Below are 22,227 nucleotides of genomic sequence, written 5' to 3'. Positions count from 1 at the left end.
CACCAGTTTTATTTTTAATTATAGGAACCACTGTAGTACGCATCAACTTTTCCGGTAAATATGAGTGGCTCAGACACAAAGTAAAAAACGTTGACAACACCCTGTGCAGATGAGCTCCAGCGTGCTGCAGGTGCTCAATGCTGAGGCTGTCATGGCCCGGCGACTTGCCTCGCACCATTCCCTTTATGACCTCGCTCACTTCCTTCGCGGTAAATATCACTTTCAGATCGCCACTGACATCCTCAGCACTAGGCACCCACGGCGTCGCCGTCCCAAGTGGAGATTTGACACTAAAATGAGAGCGGAACACATTTGCTATGCCGACGGGATCACACACTCCCGCTACACTCACGGGAAGGCTCGACCTAGGGTTTAATCTGTTAGTGGTTTTCCAAAACTGACGGAACTTTTTATTTGAGTGTTGTTCAGCTAAAATGTCCATTTTTATACGTTCTTGATTATTCTGGCACCACTTTAATATTGATTTAAACACACGTCTGGACTCACACATCTCCCTGTACACGGGTCCAGAGTTCGGTCTGCCGTGCACTAACCAACTCCCAAAACAAAGCCGAGCCTTCTCGTGAGCACCCCGCACGTACTTATTCCACCCAGTGACATGTCTACGTTTGCGAGTTATATTTACATTAACGTTATAACAACACTCGGCAGCTTTGGACAGTGTACAGATAAGACCGTCGTAAATTGTGTCTAATAATCTTTGATGGCTTTTATTACAACACAGTTTATCGCTGCATTCACTAAATTCTACAGGAAAAGCAAATTCTCGTAATTTTTCATGACACATGCTATGATAATTATCAATCTGTGATTTATCACGCTCCCCCATATTACCTTATCTATGCACTGATTTTTAACTAATATTTTAGGTTTCAATATATTAAAATTACACTCAATACTTAGAGGATAGTGATCGGACCAGTACGTATTATATAACACTGAGCAGGAGTGTATTGCGGCCTTAGCCGAGCTTGAGACCACGCAGTGGTCGAGCCAGCGACGACACCCATGTGCGTCACTCACGAAAGTATAGCTATCAGTAGGCATAACTTCTAAATCTACACAGGTCCACAACTGTTCATCACAGAAAGATAAAAGTTCTTTTGCAAATAACTCACCGGGGTGTGCGTTGAAGTCCCCCAATATAAAAACCGACTCCGTATTATGAGTTTCAATTATAGCCGATATTTCACTGAGACATTCCGTAAACTCCACTAAATTGTCACTCGAATCAGTAGGCATATATACAGAGAAAACCAAGAAGCACCGGTCACTGAGTTCGATTTTTATTGCAGCTAAACGTACACTGTTACATTTCACTATCGTAACGGTAGAAAACATAGATTTTCTCCACAGTATTGCCACTCCGCCGTAAGGTCTCCCCCGCAGAACCCCCGCCGAGGTATCGACAGCAGAGGTGCCCGTAAACGCAAAGTTGTCATCGATAGTCCCTAGGAACGCCAGGTCATGAGGCAGTCTATGATTCTTCACTAGGTTTATCAGTCAACATACCCTGCGTCTGTGGAGCTATCTGTCTAATTCTGTTCGGATGGCAATCTAGTCGACCTTACATAGTTTCGTTGGCAGCCCTTCCAACTCTTCGGTGCCTCTTAGGGTTGTAAGACTAAGGTTTGCAATCTGGATTCGAAATGTATGAAATTATCCGAATCAGGATCCGGATTCGCTGACCGATTCAGATCCGTCGTGCAAACCCTATGTCAGACACTAAGTTTGTCAGTACAAACGGGACCGATGACCGAGACCGATTTAATAAAGAGTAGGTACATATAGTGTAAACACAATAGTCATGTTCACATAAGTATTCATACATTTCAGAGCCGCAGTTCTTAGTGACCAATGGTGGGCGCGAAGTCCTGCAAATGGGTCATTACCGCTACTACAAGAACAACCGTAGCCGCGGCCCGAAGGCGACCTATTTCTGTATTCGTAACAGCATGGGGTGCCGCGCCTCCGCCGTCGTCGTCGACAACATCGTCTTAACGATCAAGAACTATCACAACCATCGTTAGCTATTACTATAGCCGTTGTCGTGGCCCATGGTGCTCATGCAGACTCGTAAGTTCTCGCGCTTATACCGTTTGTGTCGTCAAAATAGCAGCTACGTATTATGTGATTTCGACTTTTTCGGATAGTCATATGAGATAGTCAATTATTCAGCTGTGACAGTGACAAGTATCGTTGTTGAAAATAATTTTGTCAATCGTGTAATATATGTAAGCGGCGTCTCAAAACACAGGCAATGTCTTGCTTACAGCACGGTTCCATGGATTATGTTTGAAGTGTTTTATGAAATAAATAATTTTGTTTTTTGTATTTGTACATTATTGCCCTGTTTTTCACTTTATTATATTACATACAGCAATTGTTGTAATCTGCCTAGATTAGTGTAGATTAGTGCTATAGACATGTCAGACTTGCCTAAGTCTGACATGTCTATAGCACTGCCTACTAGTAGTTAAGTAGGTACATAGTTTATCTACGTAAATACAAGTATCCTTCACGTCCAAACACAATATTTAAATGTAAGTGTAGTAAACTAATAACGCAACCAACATGTCATGCTTATGTGGCGTGATCGCGTGCATATCTGACATAAACACAATTATTTCCCCCTAGAACTTACACATTAGTTAGGGAGAAGAACGCGTTGGCTTGACTTCTTAAAAAAATTATGGTAAGTCAGCATTGCCCACAATCTCTTTCCTTTGTCCTAAAATTGAAGCTAGGCAAGTTAAGGCTGTATTTTGTGCAAATTTAAATTGTTTGGAGTAAACACCGGTGTTCAGTTTACGACAACGCGTTACGGCAAGCGGTTCCCCAAAACGGCCGCTCGCACGGAGCGACAAGGGGACAACATTACGTGAGCGGCTCAGGGTGTGGAGAGGTGTGCGCCGCTTTCTACCCAGTGGCTGTAAACCGCCACTGTGCCAACTCGCGTCTTATGCATATTTCACTTCCACCTTGCGAGCATATAGCTCTGACACCCCACTCTGGACGGCCGGCAAAGGCAAGCCAGAGGTGAGAATCCTGTGGCCCCCGCTCAGTGTTCACTCCGGCCGGCCAATCAAGGCAAGCCGGAGATAGGGGCTTGACCGGCTCTCGGAGGCATGGGACCCAAGGGACGTCACTTCCCATTCAGCTCGCCACAAGCTCCCTGGGGGCTTATTATTATTATTAAAACGATGTGAAAATTTCAGATGAACCTTTGTACACCACGTCACGGTATGGCAAGCCGGTAATCCAGATAGGCCGGTTTCGGTTCAACCGGTATCATCGGAGCGTTGGACCGAAGGGCAGCTGGGTATGTGCCCGTAAGTCTTCGGGTTGCCGCGCCTCGGTCACCACGTATGAGAACGTTATTATTAAGTATAATAATAATCATACGCATAATTGATAATATCATATTCATTATTGATAATATGAACGACAACGAATATGGGTGCTGGATTTTTTTAGTATTGCTATTATTATACATAATATTTCTGTGGATATAGGTAGGTACGTAAGTATAATACTATTTGTAATATTTAAACGAATTCGCTTAATTTTTTATAGACTGTATTGTATTTAATGCAAGTCGAGGAAAATTAAGACATAATGTGCACTTACATATAAGATTTTGGTTTATGGTTTAGAAATTTTAAGTTTTCACAAAATACTGTTTGGTGCTTGTAATTAATGAATATTTTTATTATAATTTTATTTTTTACTCCCTTTGTTTTTCTATATTGTTAAGAGTTAAAATGTGATGTCCGTTTATTATACAGGTCATCAAATTAAGAATACCTTACTTCATACTTTATTTCCAGATAAACCAGTGTTTACAACGTCTCGATTTGGTAAACCGGTTATTCAAATGGGCAAGCACCGGTTCAACCGCTACCACCGCAGCCAAGGACCGAAAGCAACGTGGGTGTGCGTCAAGCAGTCCTCCGGTGGCCGAGCTACGCTCACCACTTACGAAAATGATCTACTCAAAGTAAATAATAATCATTCACATGATTGATTTGTATTATAATTAAATAAATAATGTAATTATTTCTTGCTATTACATATCTAACTATCTTAGTAGAATGGTACTTCCTTTTGTTTTATTATAATCACATACTTGACGTATTCAATATCCTATTTAGCATATGATTGTGCTTACTTAGGTCAACAAGTTCTGTCAAAAAGATTTAGACTGATAAAAAAAACTATAGATGCAGATCCCTTATTATTCATGTATATGAGTTGAAAGCTTATTTAATGCTGAATTACTTACAATATAATTTAACGTATCAGTTTTGTATAATACTATGTAATATTCGATTTTTTTTAAATAAAAAAATCATGCAAAATGCAATAAAAAAATATGCGACCTGCTCAAAGTGATTCTGATCCCTATTTATTTATTTTTCTTTTTTTCGTGGTTGAATCTTACATACAAAAGCTGGATCTTTACGCAGTGGACAATTGAATCGAACTGACTGGATGTCTTTCGATTGAGGGGCCGCTTCCGCCTTCCGGCTGCGGCGGCTGTCGCGGGTCGCTGCCCACCGACCGGTGGGGAGGTCAAATGGCCGTCATTTGGGGGACGGTGTGTGTGGCTGGTGTGGGCCAGCTCTTCGCTACCGATCGTTATCCAACCCCACGACCCCTAGCCTGGTGATACCGTTTGAGCGGGGCCAGGATTCGGGGCCGCGGTGAAGGCGACCGGTAGCTTAGCTGGCGTGTGCGGCGTGCTGGTGAGGCTGTGTCCGAAGTGTGTTGTGCTTGCTCTGCTACTGGTATTGAATCGACTCAACGTATGTCCATATTTATACGGAGCGTCCCTGTGCGCATTGACGAAAAAAGAGGGGGGTATACGGCCAATTGCCGTGGGTAGCACGTTTTTACGTTAAGGAGCATATGGCTGGGTTTCTTCAGCCACATCCGTTGGGTTTTGGCACAAAAATGGGGTGTGATTGCTTTGCTGAAATATATGAGGTCACGTTGCTGTTTAGTATAAAATGACATGAACTTATATATACACTGTTAGTGTAATTTTTTTACGTAAAAAAATTGGTATTAGTTAATTTACAAGAACATGAGTTAGCGTTTAGACAAGATTGTTAGTGTAAGTGCCATCGATATGGTTTGTTTTTTACTACGTTTAACATATTTAATTCTACGTAGCCGCCTGGTTGTACGGTTATACCAATAAATCATTGCGTTATAATATTTGTGCATATTGTATAAATCAATTTTTTGGTTCTCGTTTATAGGCGCATTTTCAATGTGTAGGACATATAATTTGAAATTATTTTTAGAATTTAATTTATTTCTAGAACCGACTGAAGGTCGCCGCCGGCCGTCGCGTTGTGGCCGACCAGTGATGTTAGTCGGCCGACATCAGTTCAACCAATACAACGTAATCGGGCTCAAGAGCAGATGGGTGTGCGTCAAGCAGAAAAGTCGACGCTGTCGCGCCACGATTCGCAATTACGACAATCAAATTATAAACTACAATTATTGCCATTCTCATGATTGAAAATAAGTGAATGATACATGAGGTCGTGGTCACGTTCTCTTTACTAAAGGGTATATTATGTATTTTAGTAATTTATAAACCTAAAATTGTGTTAATATATTTTAATATTTTAGTAAGAAATATAAGGCTTTTTAGGGTTCCGTAGCCAAATGGCAAAAAACGGAACCCTTATAGATTCGTCATGTCCGTCTGTCTGTCCGATTCTGTCACAGCCACTTTTTTCCGAAACTATAAAAGCTATACTGTTCAAACTTGGTAAGTAGATGTATTCTATGAACCGCATTATGATGTTTACACAAAAATAAAAAAAAAACCAATAAATTTTGGGGGTTCCCCATACTTAGAACTGAAACTCAAAAAATCTTTTTTCATCAAACCCATACGTGTGGGGTATCTATGGATAGGTCTTTAAAAATGATGTTGAGGTTTCTAATATCATTTTTTTCTAAACTGAATAGTTTGCGCGAGAAACACTTCCAAAGTGGTAAAAAGTGTGTCCCCCCCCCCCCCGTAACTTCTAAAATAACAGAATGAAAAATCTAAAAAAAAATATATGATATACATTGCCATGCAAACTTCCACCGAAAATTGGTTCGAACGAGATCTAGTAAGTAGTTTTTTTTTAATACGTCATAAAAATTAAAAAAAAAATATTTTTTCATCAAACCCATACGTGTGGGGTATCTAGGGATAGGTCTTCAAAAATGATATTTAGGTTTCTAATATCATTTTTTTCTAAACTGAATAGTTTGCGCGAGAGACACTTCCAAAGTGAAAAAATGTGTGTCCCCCCCCCTGTAACTTCTAAAATAACAGAATGAAAAATCTAAAAAAAATATATGATATACATTACCATGCAAACTTCCACCGAAAATTGGTTTGAACCAGATCTAGTAAGTAGTTTTTTTTAATACGTCATAAATGGTACGGAACCCTTCATGGGCGAGTCCGACTCGCACTTGGCCGCTTTTTATATTATGTATTTAAGAAGTGTTGCTATAATGCGTTGCTTTTGTAGGTACCAATATGAACAAGGATACGGCAATTATTTAGGATGACGACCGACTGGCTTCTTCACTATTAGACTGTTCATTGTGAGTTAAGTCCAAATACTGCTTGCATTGTGCTCTTCGTCGTTGACGAGATTTTAACTATAGGGGATAATAAATAATACATGTTAATTTAGTTTTTTGTAAACTTTAGCTTTCGATTCTATTTCCCTTACCCAATTTTTTACATGTTACAATACAATTTATTATTTATTTTTTACAATATGTGCATATTATGGATTCATAAGAAAAGGATCCAACAGATAAAAAAAAAAATTAAGAAGAAGGAATATCTCCCGGAAAAACTCTTTAAGTATCAGAAGCAGACTGTACCTGTAATTTGAAGACACTATGTTATGTTGCAGTTGATCGTTGGCCTTTCGCATTTTATAAACGAAACGACATCACCCTACCCGAAGGACCTCCTAAACATAATGTTGGACCCATAGCTCTAGATGCGGACAACACAAATCATTGTCAAGATTTACACGGTAAGAAAGAGCTTCAATATATCTTCTTTAAATTTTCTTCCATACACCTACGCAGGGATATTAAATTCCCTTAAGCTATAGTTTTAAATAGCCTACGATGGGATTAGCCTAAGGAAACGATAAAAATTATCCATCTCTTCAATTCGAATCTGCCCAATCCTAGTCCTGAGTAGAGCATCCTTCCTATAACATTGACCTCTGTGCTATCTGATTTCATTCACCGTTTGCTTGTAATTAGACAGATACCATCGTACAACCATCAGAAAGGATGGCTTTGCTATAGCAATATAGTATAGAAAACATTGTGTTCATATTTTTTGTTGTATTTCAGAGAAGGCTATCTTCACGTTATCCCAACGCGGCAAGCCCGTAGTGCTCCTGGACGGACACCGGTACAACCTCAACTACTCATCGCGTGACAACGAGCTAATGAGGACCTGGGTTTGTTCCAAGCAACAGTCGCATGGATGCCGGGCCTCCATTAATACCCACGGTGACACTATCATACGGATGAGATACGGACATCGACACTGATCTGCTTATAATTATCAATTCTGACGAAAGGCGTAGGTATATTGATGTACCATCAGCCGTATAAGTGCATGGCGACTTTATCAATGAATTCATTCATAATTTCTCCATGCAATTTCGCAGCTCACTGTGCAATGGCGTAGCACTCAGGCAGAATTAGCTTAAGTTATTCCATAATAGGTACCGATTGTGCGTTGCCCTATCTATAGCGGTACTCCCTTTCTGGGAGCCTTTTTAGGGTCCCGTAGCCAAATGGCAAAAGGGTTCCGTCCTTATAGATTCGTCATGTCCGTCTGTCTGTCCGTTTATGTCACAGCCACTTTTATCCGAAACTATAAGAACTATACTGTTCAAACTTGGTAAGTAGATGTATTCCATGAACCGCATTAAGATTTTTACACAAAAAAAAAAACAATAAATTTTGGGGGCTCCCCATACTTAGAACTGAAACTCAAAAATTTTTTTTCATCAAACCCATACGTGTGGGTTATTTATGGATAGGTCTTCAAAAATGATATTGAGGTTTCTAATATCATTTTTTCCTAAACTGAATAGTTTGCGCGAGTAGTAAAATGTGTATCCCCCCCCCCTGTAACTTCTAAAATAACAGAATGATAAACCTAAAAAAAATATATGATGTACATTACCATGCAAACTTCCACCGAAAATTGGTTTGAACGAGATCAAGTAAGTAGTTTTTTTTAATACGTCATAAATGGTACGGAACCCTTCATGGTAACTAACAACTATGGATTTTTTATCCGAAATAAAATCATTTTATTTATTATTTATTATTATGGGCGAGTCCGACTCGCACTTGGCCGCTTTTTTTCCCTTTACGTATGTTATTATTGGACACATAAGATTTATACTTAAGAAAAATACACGAAAATTAAGCATTTTTTTGTTCTACGTCGGCAGCACACAAGCATACGGCCCGCGTGAAGTAGTCTCCGTAGCCTATGGCCGCCTACAACTCCAGACGTGTTACATGCGCGTTGCCTGCCATTACACTCCGCACCCACGATGAGCTCTGGCAACCATACTCAACGGCAGGAGCCTATTAGTCAATTTGAAAAAATACTCATAAGAAACATTAACTAAGTATTTGTAAAGGTACCTATATAAGGATAATTTTATGTATATCAATTTAAAACTAGTTTGTATTGCTTAGATATTGTTATGAATTTTAAAACATACATTTTAAGTTTGTCGTGTAATTATTTACAGTTTATTTATTTAAAAAAAAGTTTATGGTCATTTATTTATTTTGATCAAAGTGATAAATTTCACATTTTATAGTCATTTACTAGAAATAAAATCAAATTAATGAGTAATAGTGTAACATGTATTATTTACTTTGGATAAAAGTTCTTTACAATGGTCTATCTCGTGTCTTGTGTTGTCTCCCGAAACCTACTTGAGCTTGTAACAACCCCATACCTACTTAAAACTACGTTTCACATTCGTCTTCAAATATTTATGCAGATTGACTAAAAAGTTGTTTTGTTTTTATTTTTCAGGTCCTATTATATTCACACAAACTAAATACGGAAAGCCGACAATCATGAACCAAAATCACCGATTCAAAAAGGCTCTAGAACTTTTCAAAGAGCTTTGTAAAGGTTTGTTCGACTCCGCTGGCGGCCGAAGGGCTGGCAGTATTCTACGCAACCTATTAGTATTGCAATACAGCGGGGAAATGCTGCCAGCATCCTCGGCACTATACCAAAGGGGCCCATTTGCTTAGACGTGTTTTAGTTTTATTTAGTATTACTTTTTAGTTCCAATTTAGTTGTATTTAGGAAATATATACGTAAGTTTGTTTGACATACGTCATTTTATTATATTGAATGAAAACTATTTATTGAGACGATTTAATCTTTCAGGAATTATATTTACGACATCGAGACACGGTTATCCTGCGATCCAGTACGGCAGGTACCGTTATTACCAGGATCGAAGGACTTCGGGACCAAAAATTACATGGAGATGTTTGAGCAGGTTTAAGGGCGGCTGTAAGGCCAGGATCATGACTATTGATAACAATATATGTTTTGTTCACAATGAACATACGCATTATTAATAATTTATGGTTCTTGTATTGCTTTGATGCAGTCAGTCCCATCATAATATAACATAAAGACAATCTAGTCAACTTGCGACTTTATAATAGCATTGTTGATGAATTAAGAAAAAATATAATTTTTCATGACGAGTGGTTTCTTCTTTCGTGCTTTTTTAGCTTTGTTTGTTTTGGCGTGACGATTCTTGTCTGTCTTAGATATTTCATTCTTCTTCATTTTTCATTTTACACGTTAAAGATAGGATCAAATCCTGTCTTTGATATTTAATGTTGACTTGTTTTTAATGTTTGTATTAAGTGACTGCCAGCAGGAATTGCCTTTGGAGTAATACCGAATGGTGACCTGATTTCAGGAATTATACTTACAACGTCTAAAAATGACCACACTGTGCTCGTATATTGGTAGAAGAGCCGACTTTCGAGCAAAATTTCGTACCGACTTGATATCAGATGGGTTAAAACAGCCCCTTTTTTTCGCACCGGAAGTGGCCGTCTTCTTTGTACTTTCGGCAAGTTCCGTCATGACAGACTATCAAATTCGGACTTAGCATCACTTTTATGGGAAACTTGTGCATTTCATCGCGGTATCAAGCCGGTACAAAATTTCGCAATCGGCTCTTCTACCATATGGCTATCACCGTTTCAACAAGGACCGCCGCACTGCGGGGTTGAAGGCCATTTGGAGGTGCTTCTGTAAGTGCAAACTCGGGTGCAAGCTAGGATTATGACATTATTAACTAATATAAACGGGACTTAATTGCTTATTAAGTTTTAAATTTACCTCCGTCGTTTCGAGGACGGCGTTGTACCCGTGGTCTAGGAGAAGTCCGTGAAGAAGAATGTGTAAAAATCGTGAAAGATTAAATCAGTGTTAGAATTATGACTGTTGAAGACCGTGTTTATAATGTTTATAATGAGCATACGCATTAAGGTCCCTGTTTTTTATATCGTAGGCATTTGTTATATCTGTAGTACTAACAAACTAAAATAGTTGTCGCGGTTGGTAGATATAGGTCGTGGCCAGCATACATTTTGATCATTTCATACATTAGGTTTTATTAGGTTTGTCATTTTTATGATGTGGCCAAGCGATGATTTCATAATATGATCGGCAATATCGCCATATCATTGAATGAACAATTCCATAATCTGGCAACGACAGATTATGGAATTGATTATAGGCTGAATTGTAAGCGTTGCCTAAAACGCCTTTCTATGTCTGTATTTAATATATTACAGTCATTCAGAGTCTAAATGCTAAAAGCATATTCAATAAAGTCATGTCGGAATTAGGCCGAATACATGAGGTGGTGGTTGTGTAACTGAGTCGAGTTTTGAAATCCTATATGAGTATATACCTACATATACAACTCATATAGGACTGCAAAACTCACAAAATTGTGGGTTATATGGGTTATAAGTGATGTGTTTAGTTGTGAAATCAGGTCATTTTATTATTACCTACTTTAATTAATACTTCTTCTGAATATTATAAGTTGTTTTTATGGCAATGTTTGCTTCCAGGTATAAAATTTGGCAAAAGCGTACATGGCAATCCGGTGATATTTTATGGAGAGCAACGCTTTTGCAGGGATCGTCGGGGTAACGGACCGAAAGTTCATTGGAGATGCAAGAGGAGAAAAGGCTGCAAGGCTAGGATTATGACTGTCAATAACAAAGTGATATGTGTATTTAATGAGCACACACATAATTGATTCTACATCTTTGAATTTGTATTAACGGAAGCGCCGCACATAAAACCTGCACTTATACGTAACATAATTAGAAATAAAATATTATAATAACTACTATCCCACATTCCTACACCCTAATATACGAAATAGGTGAAATAACGTTTGTAAAATTGTACTTAAGTAAATAATTCCATTAATACTATGACGAAGATTGACGAAGCCTTCGCTGTGGATTTATCTGATGGTTGTGTTTTAGTACTTATGTTTTGGTTTAATAAATTAGTTACAGATGGAAAAAAAGACTTCTTTTCTTATGGATTTATTATGTAGTTCTACATACATAGTTTGTTCTACACGCTTAAAGTAACTTAATTTGTAGTATTTTATTCAAATCTGGCAATCTGGTGATGATTTATGGACAGTGTTGGGCGAACGTTAATTAATATTGAAAATTAACCATTACAAATTGAACCGTAAACTGTAACGGACGTTTCAGTTTTCAATATTTTCAATTCTAAATAACTTTCGGCCAACACTAATGGACAGCATCATTTTAACAAAGATATCGGACCTACGGAATCGAGACTCGCGTGGAGATGCAAGAAGAAGAATATTTGTAAGATCAGGATTGTATTGTATTGTATTTATTTATTGCATTTCACATGTACATTACAGGTATTCCAAGTACTTAGAAGTATAGGTAGGTACACAAATGACACATGAAACCCTGATGGGCGCAGCAATGAAGGTAGGTAGGATCGTTTAGAGCATTATTCAATTAGGTAGCTACATTGTTAATTTCACACCGAGACCGTGGTACACAAACAAATAAGAGTAAATAAACTGGATCAGCTTTAATTACATACACGTAGTTAAAAGTCTAGACCTACGTATAGATTTACGATTAGATTACGATTTAGAATACGGTGTTTACTCATTGATATATAAATAGTCCTGTAAACTGTAATAACATTTTTTTTATTAAATATTGTTTCAGAGTTTTTTTGAATATTTTTTTCCGATTCGATGCCTTTTACATATATCATTAGATAATTTGTTATAAACTTTTATGGCCATATTTTGTGGGCGTGTGCTATGTAATTTTAGTTTTGAGCTTGTTGTTTGTATAAGGTTATTTTTATATCTCGATTCGTATCGTCTAGGTTGGTCGGCAATTTTTTTTAAATAAATCGGATACTCACTATCCACTCACATGCTTCATATTTTTCAGTGACTTCTATTATTATAATAAAATAAGGGTGACAGCTGATAACTACAGTTACCAAAAGCAAGTGAGCTGCTATGAATGAACATATCAACCATGTTTTTAACGAACACACGCATTATTGATTTTGATTTTATGTTGTCACTGTTTTGAACATATCATAATGATGAAGTATATTTGTTTTTAACATTGATATTTTTTACGTTTATTTAACATTTTATAGTCTCTTTTAAGTGCAACTCATTAATAAAGGCGCCGTCATTTATTACACGACTGACAAGCTAAATTATATGTCTATGTCTGTAATATATAACCATTTGTGTAACTGAGTCGTAGGTATATAATCATAATCATTTATTTGCACATAAAAAGGGTTTACATAAAAGGTGTTACAAAAGTTACATGTCCTAGCCTTTTTAGCCGTTTTTGTCAGCATGCAAATGGGTCCTTATAATACATAAAATTTGTACTACATGAGACTACCTTAAATTAACTTAATACTAATACTAATACTTAACATAACTCGTATAGGAGTGCAAAACTCGCAAAATTATGGGTCTTCTAGATATAGGTACGTGGTGGAGCGTTTTGCTTAAAGACAGTTTGGCGGTGAGGAGGATAGGTTTCTGAATTTTTATAATAGATGTGTTCATAGGATCGTCTTAGTTGTGAAAGTGTGTGTATGAAATCAGGTCACTTTATTATTACCTTAATACGTCTTCTGTATATTATAAGTGGTTTTATGGCATTATTTGCTTCCAGATTTTAGATTTGCAAAAAGCGTATATGGCAATCCGGTGATATTTTATGGAGAGCAAAGCTTTTGCAGGGATCGTCGGTGTAACGGACCGAAAGTTCATTGGAGATGCAAGAGGAGAAAAGGCTGCAAGGCTAGGATTATGACTGTCAATGACAAAGTTATATCTGTATTTAACGAGCACACACATAATTGATCCTGCATCTTTATTTATTTATTTTATTTAATGTTTATTGCACAAAAGAAAACAATCTTATAGTACAAAAAGGCGGACTTAATGCCACGAGGCATTCTCTACCAGTCAACCTTAAGGCTAAGCAGAGAGATTGAGAGCGGTGCTACAATAACAATAGCAAAACAAATCAAGCAAAAATACATAAAATAACATATACATACAAACATAATACACACATACATATATAAATAAATAAATATATATATAAAGACGAAACATCTGAAGCTAATAAATAAATGATGAAAGACAAAGAAAGCACGTAATGATTTTTTGAAAGCGAACTTATTTGGCGCATTTTTGATGTAAAAAGGAAGTCCATTCCAAAGACGCGCCACCTGCACGGTGAACGAATTTGACATGAACCCAGTCCGGTGAAGAGGGAAATCTTTGAATTTGTATTATCGGAAGTGCCGCACACAATACCTGTACTTATACTAATATAATTAAAAATAAAGTATAATAATAGCAACTAGTTTTTTTTTATACTACGTCGGTGTCAAACAAGCATATGGCCCTCCTGATTATAAGCCGTCTCCGTAGCCTATGTACACCTGCAACTCCAGAGGAGTTACATGTGCGTTGCCGATCCTAACACTACGCACCCTCGTTGAGCTCTGGCAACCTTACTCACCGGCAGGACACAACACTATAAGTAGGATCTAGTGTTATTTGGCTGCGGTTTTCTATAAGGTGTAGTGTAGGTACTTCCCCAGTTGGGCTCTGCTATAGATCTGGAATGACATCCGCTGTGCTGTGCCCTACCACACAAAGCGAGATCACATTCACAATGCCAATACCTCTCTTTTGGACGTAGTTTAAGGACATACCCGGATTCGGGTTCGAAGTTCGGGTATATGCCACATTCCTACACCCTAATATACGAATATGTGAAATAACGTTTGTAAATAGTACTAGTGAATACTGAAGTAAATAAATAGTTCCATTACTATTATGACTTTTCTTTTCTTATGGATTTATTATATACTTCTAGTAATAGTATGAAGATACATACTTACATATTTTGTTGTACACGCTTAAAGTTTACATTAGTTCAAGCTGTTGAATTTGGGACGCTATACATAACTATTTAATATAATCATTTTGGCCGTAATAAGATTATTATAGAAATATGATCCTAGATAATTATAGTAGTTATCTAAATATGAAGAACCTAAAATGGTGTAATGAAAACAATTTTAATAAGTTTGGCGTAATCACAATTGTAGGATAGGTCAAATAGGATCCCTAGTATATGATCATATCTATGATAGTCTAATTTGGGCCTTAGGTACATTCTTAGTATTTTCTCAAACTTGTAATGAAATGTTGACATGATTTACTTCAAATTAGGTCCGGAAATACTACATATCAGGTGCGATGAGTGAAGATGATATGTAAAGGAATTTCATACAGCCTTACACACCAGGCCTTTAAGCCAACCTTATTTTGTTTATAAACGTCAAATTATGGCACGTCTTGGCATTCAACCATAAAAAACCTTGAAGCAAAATTCTGCCATTATGATTTTTTTTGTCTTTTTTCTTTTTTGTGTTTGTTAAATATTACTTCAGGGTTCCCCAAAGAGGAACGAAAATTTTATTATTTTTTTACGCACGCACGGTTTAGGAGATACAGCCCCATAATTTTTTTTTTTCAGTCATGCAGAAATATTTATAGGGCTGTATCTCCTAAGCCGTGCGGCGTAGCGCAAAAATAATCAAAATTTCGTTCCCCTTTTAATAACCCCAAAGTGATAATAACAAAAAACAAAACAGAAATACAAAGAAAAATGAACAAAAAAAAGCGTAACGGTGTGCGTCGTAGCGCCAAAATAATTTCATTTTTGTAGCCCTTCAATACGCCACGTACTGAATGACCTATCACATTAGGACATGAAACAATCATCATCATCATCATCATCAATTTTTTTTTATTTTATTGCAAATTTGAGAAAAGCGTTATACAAATCTTGGTGAGAAACGGGGTTTCCGGCCGCGTATCCCTATTCGACCTCGCTAAGCTCGGCCGTCTATATCTACTTGGCCTGCAACCCTTCGTTTCCTTTCATCTATAGTAATGTACTATTACACCAATTTAACTTACAGGTATCGTTTTTACAACAACTAAACTCGGGCACCCGGCGATTGAGTACGGAAGGCACCGTTTCAGCCAGGATCGCCGGTTCTCGGGACCAAAGATATTCTGGAGATGCAAGAGCAAACATAATTGCAAGGCCAGGATAACTACTATTTATGAAAAAGTTATATCCATTTTTAACGAACATACGCATTGATGATTCTGTTCGTCATACTTGATGTACACTGTGTTCAGCGGAGAGTCTAGACTCTAGAGGGTGGTACAGTTTTGAACGAAGAATAGGAAACAGAATTAATTGATAATTACATCTTCTTAACGTAACAATGATAGATTAAATATATTAAAACTAGTCAAACGCGTTTCTCTATTTGAAAATCGCTTGTTATGTATCGCTCCATGTGGTGACCTTTATGTAGAACCCCATGCCACATAACACACCGCACAATGCAAGTCAGCTATCTTTTGACATGACCACAACTGTAGACTGCGTTGATGTTGGTGCTTATTATGTGTTTTAATTAGGCCATTGGCTTTAGTAGGTACATGAGTGTAGGAGTCAAATTAAAAAAAATAGTAAAAAATAAATTGGATTTGACATGTACAAGAGAAATCGGGGAAATTTGTATCAGTTACAGTTGATGAACGCCGAGTTATAATGATTAAATGATAGCTTCATGATCAATCAACCTTCTATGATTTTTGTTCCCCAGCCCCATTTATCCATTTTTCTCTATTTCACTGTTGAAAAATACTGAGTGAAAATCTATCATTTAAGTAGGTCTAGGTATGTGCACTATGAATTTTAGATAGTACGGTTTATTATTTATTAAATTTACAGATGCAATATTTACAACGTCTAAACTGGGTTATCCAGCGATCATATACGGCAACCACCGCTTCAGCAAGGACCGGCGGTGTACGGGAGCGAAAGCGTCTTGGAGATGCTTGACCAAGCAGGGGTGCAAGGCTAGGATAATGACGGTTGATGACAACATCATCTCAATTTTTAACGAACATTCACATTGAATGTTTTACTTCTGATAACACCATAGTTAACTTTTATGGAGTGACACTGTGCAGCACCGTAACATTTTTACATTAACTTACCAACTTACAGAATTGCTCCACAGCTGCTCCACAAAATGTAGTGCGTGTAGATGCACCTCAACACCCGCTAGGAATGGTGGGATTCGAAATATTGTAATATTATGGCAGGCCAGATTGAATTAAGGACATTCAGAGACGGTGTGTTGTATGTGAAATGTGGTGAAAAATACTGCATAAAACTTTTGATTTATAATGATGGCAAGTAGGTTAAAAGATAATTTTAAATTTTCGACCACGGAAAGGGCTTGAAATTGTGGGATGTTTACTTAATAATAAGAGACATCTTGTATGTAAGTTAAGGTTCAATATGGCACGACATAGATAAAAAGGCAGTTAAAATGTGATACTAGCGCTTAATTATTACTTCTTGTAATACTAGTATGGTGGCGGGTAGATTAAGTTTTCTGCCAAAAAACTTCAGTGTAAATTGGCCGATGAGTAATCATAATCTTTCTTGTATTTTTTTGATTAAAGAGATAAACAAAAATTATTTGTTTTATAGGCTAAATACTAGATGTATTCATTATTTGAGGCTCGTGTGTCTGGCTAGAAGTACCTGTAAACTCTGTATCTTTCGGTACTTAAATAAAAGTAAACAAAATTTATCCTCAACTGGCTTAAGGAGCCAGATGAAAACATTACATGATCTAACAATGTAGGTTAAAGTCAGGTCGTTCAGTGACGGATCCGGGAGGTTTTGTATTTAGTTGTACCAATAAATGGTATAACTACCCGAAAATGTTAAATTGTTTACTTTTATTTAAATACCTAAAGATACGGAATTATAAGATTAAGGGACTTTATTACTTTCATTAATTCCTAAAGTATAAGTTCAAATAAAATTTGTTTGAGAATATAGGTACCTAAATTAATTTTTAACAAACAGAAACGTCTGCGAACGATTCCATTAATTCTATTAAGCTGAGAATAAATTTAAAAGTGGAGAAATTACTGCCTTGTGTGGGACTTGAACTCATGGCCTCTGGATCGATACTCCAGCGCTCTGCCAACTTAGCTGAGCTACTGACCCATATGGTGGTTTTTTTTACTGGCTATGAATGAGGTCTTGGATGCTCAGTTTACTATCTCTATACCTAAATTTACTATGTCCTTACATATGATAGTTATTATCAATCATAATTTTCATTAACATCACTATCCCACGCTTACTAGTAACATCGCGGGAAAAATATATCTATTTATTTTTTTATTTTATTTACGACTTCCAAATCTGGCGCACCGGCGATCGTGTACGGCAAGCACCGATTTAGCAAGGATTGCCGGTTTCCAGCTCCTAAGTTCACGTGGAGATGCTGGCAGCAGAAACTCGGCTGCAAAGCCAAGATTAGGACCATAAATGACAAGGTTATCTATATTGGGAAGGATCATTATCATGAAACATAACTATAGATTATGTAAAAACTGTCAAAACTATTGGTTATATGACGCCAATGCGTGAAGTTGTGAAAATATGAACTTTCATGGGATGACATTTTCATACTATTTGCTGCCAATATTGCTTACTTGACAAGCAATATGCCCTACACCCACTAAGGCGGCGTCACACACATGGAGCGAATATACGCCTATAAGTACTTTTTTATGAATTTTATATAAAAAAATGAATAACCAAGTCATTCAGATGAAAACTGACCTTTTATTCATTGATTGAAGACCTGTTATTCACAGACTTACGTTACGTAGACGTACCAGATAGTCAAATTTACTGAAGCCGTTATTTGGATCATGTTGGATTGTAAACTATTTTGAAGGTATTTTCTTATTCTGAAGCTAATATTTAGGCCGTCTTAGTTACTCGTCAGTTGGCGATGTCTATATTTTTTTTGTAATACACTAAAGTTTATTAATGTATTTTTTTCCTTTCTAACTTTTTTTTTTATACTACGTCGGTGGCAAACAAGCATACGGCCCGCCTGATGGTAAGCAGTATCCGTAGCCTATGTACGCCTGCAACTCCAGAGGAGTTGCATGCGCGTTGCCGACCCTAACCCCCTCCCCTCCTCGTTGAGCTTATCCTTTTCCCTATTTACGCCGTATAACCTCTTTTAATTCTAGCAAATGAAAACATTGAACTTACTGTACATATGGAGGACTTGCTGTTTGAGATTTGTACAGCACCTTCTTTCTTTTATATTTACCAGTTTAAATTTCCAGGAATCGTATATACTACATCCAAATCTGGCGGGCCGGCGATCTTATACGGCGAGCACCAATTCAACAAGGACCGCCGGTTTTCGGGCCCCAAGGTGGTGTGGAGATGCTCGCGGACGAGACACGGCTGCAAGGCCAGGATTATGACTGTAGAGGACACGATTGTCTCCATTCACAATTATCATATTCATTAAAGATTACCGTCGGTTGTTTCCCATCATATCAGGAACCTAATAAGGCGGCCTTAGGGTGGCAATTTTATTTTTATTCTATCACTAACCTACCATAGTTACTAAAGTCTTATTATTTTCCCTTATATTGTACCTACTCAATCTGGGGCTGGCATCTATCACCACCTAGAATAGTAAAATCATCAATATCGCTAATTAACACAATCACTGTTCTTAATAATTTATAGAAATAAAAAAATAGTCATTTATTTTTACAATTTGTAATACTTAGGTACCTTTTGATTAATTTTTTGCTATTCATAGTTATTAATTCTAATATTGTCAAAATATATTTTTTTAAGGAGTCCTAGAATTATGTCACGTTTAATAAGTATTACACAATCGATAGCGTAAAACCGTTTTCATGTTTCAAGCAAGATCAACGCTAAGCAAAACTGAAGAACCTTAATAGTGGACAAATATCCATGACATATCCTTAGATACTCGTACACATACCGATTTGATCTTTGTTAAGATACCATATGACTTCCCGCTACCGTATTTTCTATGCATCTATACTACCGCATTTCTTCTTCACAGTTTAATTTTTTTAAGTACATTTAATTTAAACATTTTTCATTGGACATGCTTTCACTTACATATATGATTCATGCCAGCGATTCAAAGTTTTAAGGCTTTTTTTGTGCGGAACTATAATTTTTGTAGGTGTATTCTTCACAACACCCCGATTCAGCAGGCCGGTGATCCAGCCAATTGTCAATCGCTAGTGATAACCTTTAGGTAAACTTATCGTTTCGATTCCGCAGGTCGCTGATCCAAATGGACCTCACCACTCTAAATAGGCAAGCCGCGAGGCAAGCTTTGATTATAATCATTAAGTTGCACACTCACACAATGCATAATTACTTGTTAGCACTACTGATAATAAATTATTATTGATTTCTATTTTCCACATTTATTCTTTTACATTACGCGGTGTACAGGATCTATGAGAGGTGTCTTTGAAATCTGGACAGTTATTGATAACTGGTATTCTATTCGTAGAAGTCATATTTACCACGTCCAAGTTCGGGAGGCCTGCGATCATGATTGGCAGCTACAGATTCAACCTGCACCACTCTTGCATTGGCAAATCCAGGGGAATATGGGCCTGTACGCGGAGAACCAAGAAATGTAGGGCGTCTCTCGTCACGGTGGATAATGTTGTTATTAAGATGAATCGTGATCATAATCACTAAAGTAATATAGTTAAGTAATTATTATGTTACGAAATGTTTTTATTTACAAAATTGTTCTTGTCCTTAGTACCAATAGGGATTCTATTGTCCTGTCTTCTAGAAGTGTAAGTAAGTCTCAACATATATTTTCATGCGTTGTTTTGACTTGCATTTATTTTGACCATCAGTGTCTATTTTTAAATTTTCTGCTTTTTATACTCCGTCTCTATTCTTCTTTTTTTAATATTAATCTTCAAATTACTTGACTGACATATACTAATACAAAATAGCGAATGAGTCTTGCTTTTTGCAGTCCAGAAAATACATATTGATATGTACTACATAAACCTATTGTAATAAACCAGATACAAATTTTAGTGCTTTTTAATCTAGCAATACTCCTTGCAACCTATCCACCAAACATTGCATTGTAGATATTATACACGCGACATCGCGATACGGTCACCCGGTAATCATCACGGACGGCTACCGCTATAACCTTCGTAACCAATACATCGGGAAACGCAATCAGATCTGGTCCTGCTCCAAGAAGGGCTCCGGCTGCCGAAACACGTTGACTACTGTTGATAACAAAGTAGTCAAGTTTTCGTATGAACACAATCATTGATGTTGTAATTTGTATTTCTGTCTTTAGTGTTGATAAAGTTTTTGAAAAATATAATAGGTGTTTTAATACCAATGGTTGTGGCCAAATGACAACTACTTTAAATACTAAATTGATTAATTGTAACGCTGTGTTCTTCATCCCTGTCGATTACATATTTAATAAAATTATACTTTTTATATTACTTGAAATACTTAAAATGCTTGATTTTCTTTTGCATCAGTAAATCATTAATATTACCCTTGAACCCGCGTTGCACTTGCTTTTTTTGGACATATTGATTATATGACAGCCGACTTTGGACAAATTACATATTTTTATTTGTTGTGATAACTATGATGATCTCCCTATGATGTTAGCACATATCATATGTCTAGTGATGATCAAGTTCTTTCAGATGTAACATTCACAGTCTCCAAGTTTGGCCGACCGGCGATCCAAGTAGGCCACTATCGCTTTAATCTCCACCAGGGTGGCGCGGGCAAAATCAAGCAGAACTGGTTCTGCACGAAGAAAAACAGTGGCTGCCGGGCGTCCATATGTACCGTAAATCAGGAAATAATTAGGATTTCTTATGACCACAATCACTAAAATTGTGGGTACTTAAGTACCTATTAATATTTCATATTTTTCCCTCACGTGCTTATAATAACAATTGATTGAAAAAATATTTGACTATGGAGAGCTAACCAAAAGACTGGCGGCCTGATTCGAAGAATGATAAGGGCACGTTTAAGATCTTGGGAAGATATTTAAAAGATCGATAACTAAGACATGTCAAAATTGACGTTTATTTTGATTCCGGTGTGATCCCAATAAGATCTATCTACGATATTTCTAACGTCAAAGTGACATTGATTGCCCGAATCGAGCTGCTTCGGTTTATTATACGACATACAAACGATAGCTAAATGATAACTTGTCTAAACCAGAACTTATCGTTATCGTATTTCATTCTTCGAATCGGGCCAACGTTTAGTTTTATTGTAAAATAAAGTCTAAAATGATTATGATGTCAATAATTAACTAAGTTGTAAAAACTGTTTAATCAAATGCTATGGAATATCTCAACAAGGAGAAATTGAACCGATTCTGTGAGTATTAGTATCATCAAAACCGCGGTCGAGACCATGTCAATAAGACCCCAATTTGTTAATTTGATGAAGAAACTGAATAGCATTAAAATTTACAGTCGT

The 22,227-nt window shown here is 37.0% G+C and overlaps 1 protein-coding gene across 28 annotated transcripts in view; it reads left to right on the top strand.

Moving 5' to 3' along the window:
• LOC133515885 (protein tramtrack, beta isoform) overlaps positions 1 to 22,227 on the top strand; it is a 526,149-nt gene that overhangs the window by 216,842 nt on the left and 287,080 nt on the right. Inside the window, exons 5-6 of one of the 28 annotated variants that reach the window (XM_061848477.1) lie at positions 9,149 to 9,250; positions 9,515 to 9,843. The exons of 26 other annotated variants lie outside the window; for them this stretch is intronic. In XM_061848477.1, the coding sequence (XP_061704461.1) occupies positions 9,149 to 9,250; positions 9,515 to 9,711 (299 nt within the window). In that variant the 3' untranslated portion in view covers positions 9,712 to 9,843. Of the gene's footprint in view, positions 1 to 6,968; positions 7,095 to 7,425; positions 7,644 to 9,148; positions 9,251 to 9,514; positions 9,844 to 22,227 lie in introns of those variants that run through there. One more of the 28 variants, XM_061848469.1, reaches the window with a different exon arrangement.

Source organism: Cydia pomonella, chromosome 3, assembly GCF_033807575.1.
Source record: "Cydia pomonella isolate Wapato2018A chromosome 3, ilCydPomo1, whole genome shotgun sequence".
Classification (NCBI taxonomy): Eukaryota; Metazoa; Arthropoda; class Insecta; order Lepidoptera; family Tortricidae; genus Cydia; species Cydia pomonella.
The sequence above is the reverse complement of the archived record's forward strand: the minus strand, read 5'-3'. Positions and strand labels throughout refer to the sequence as shown.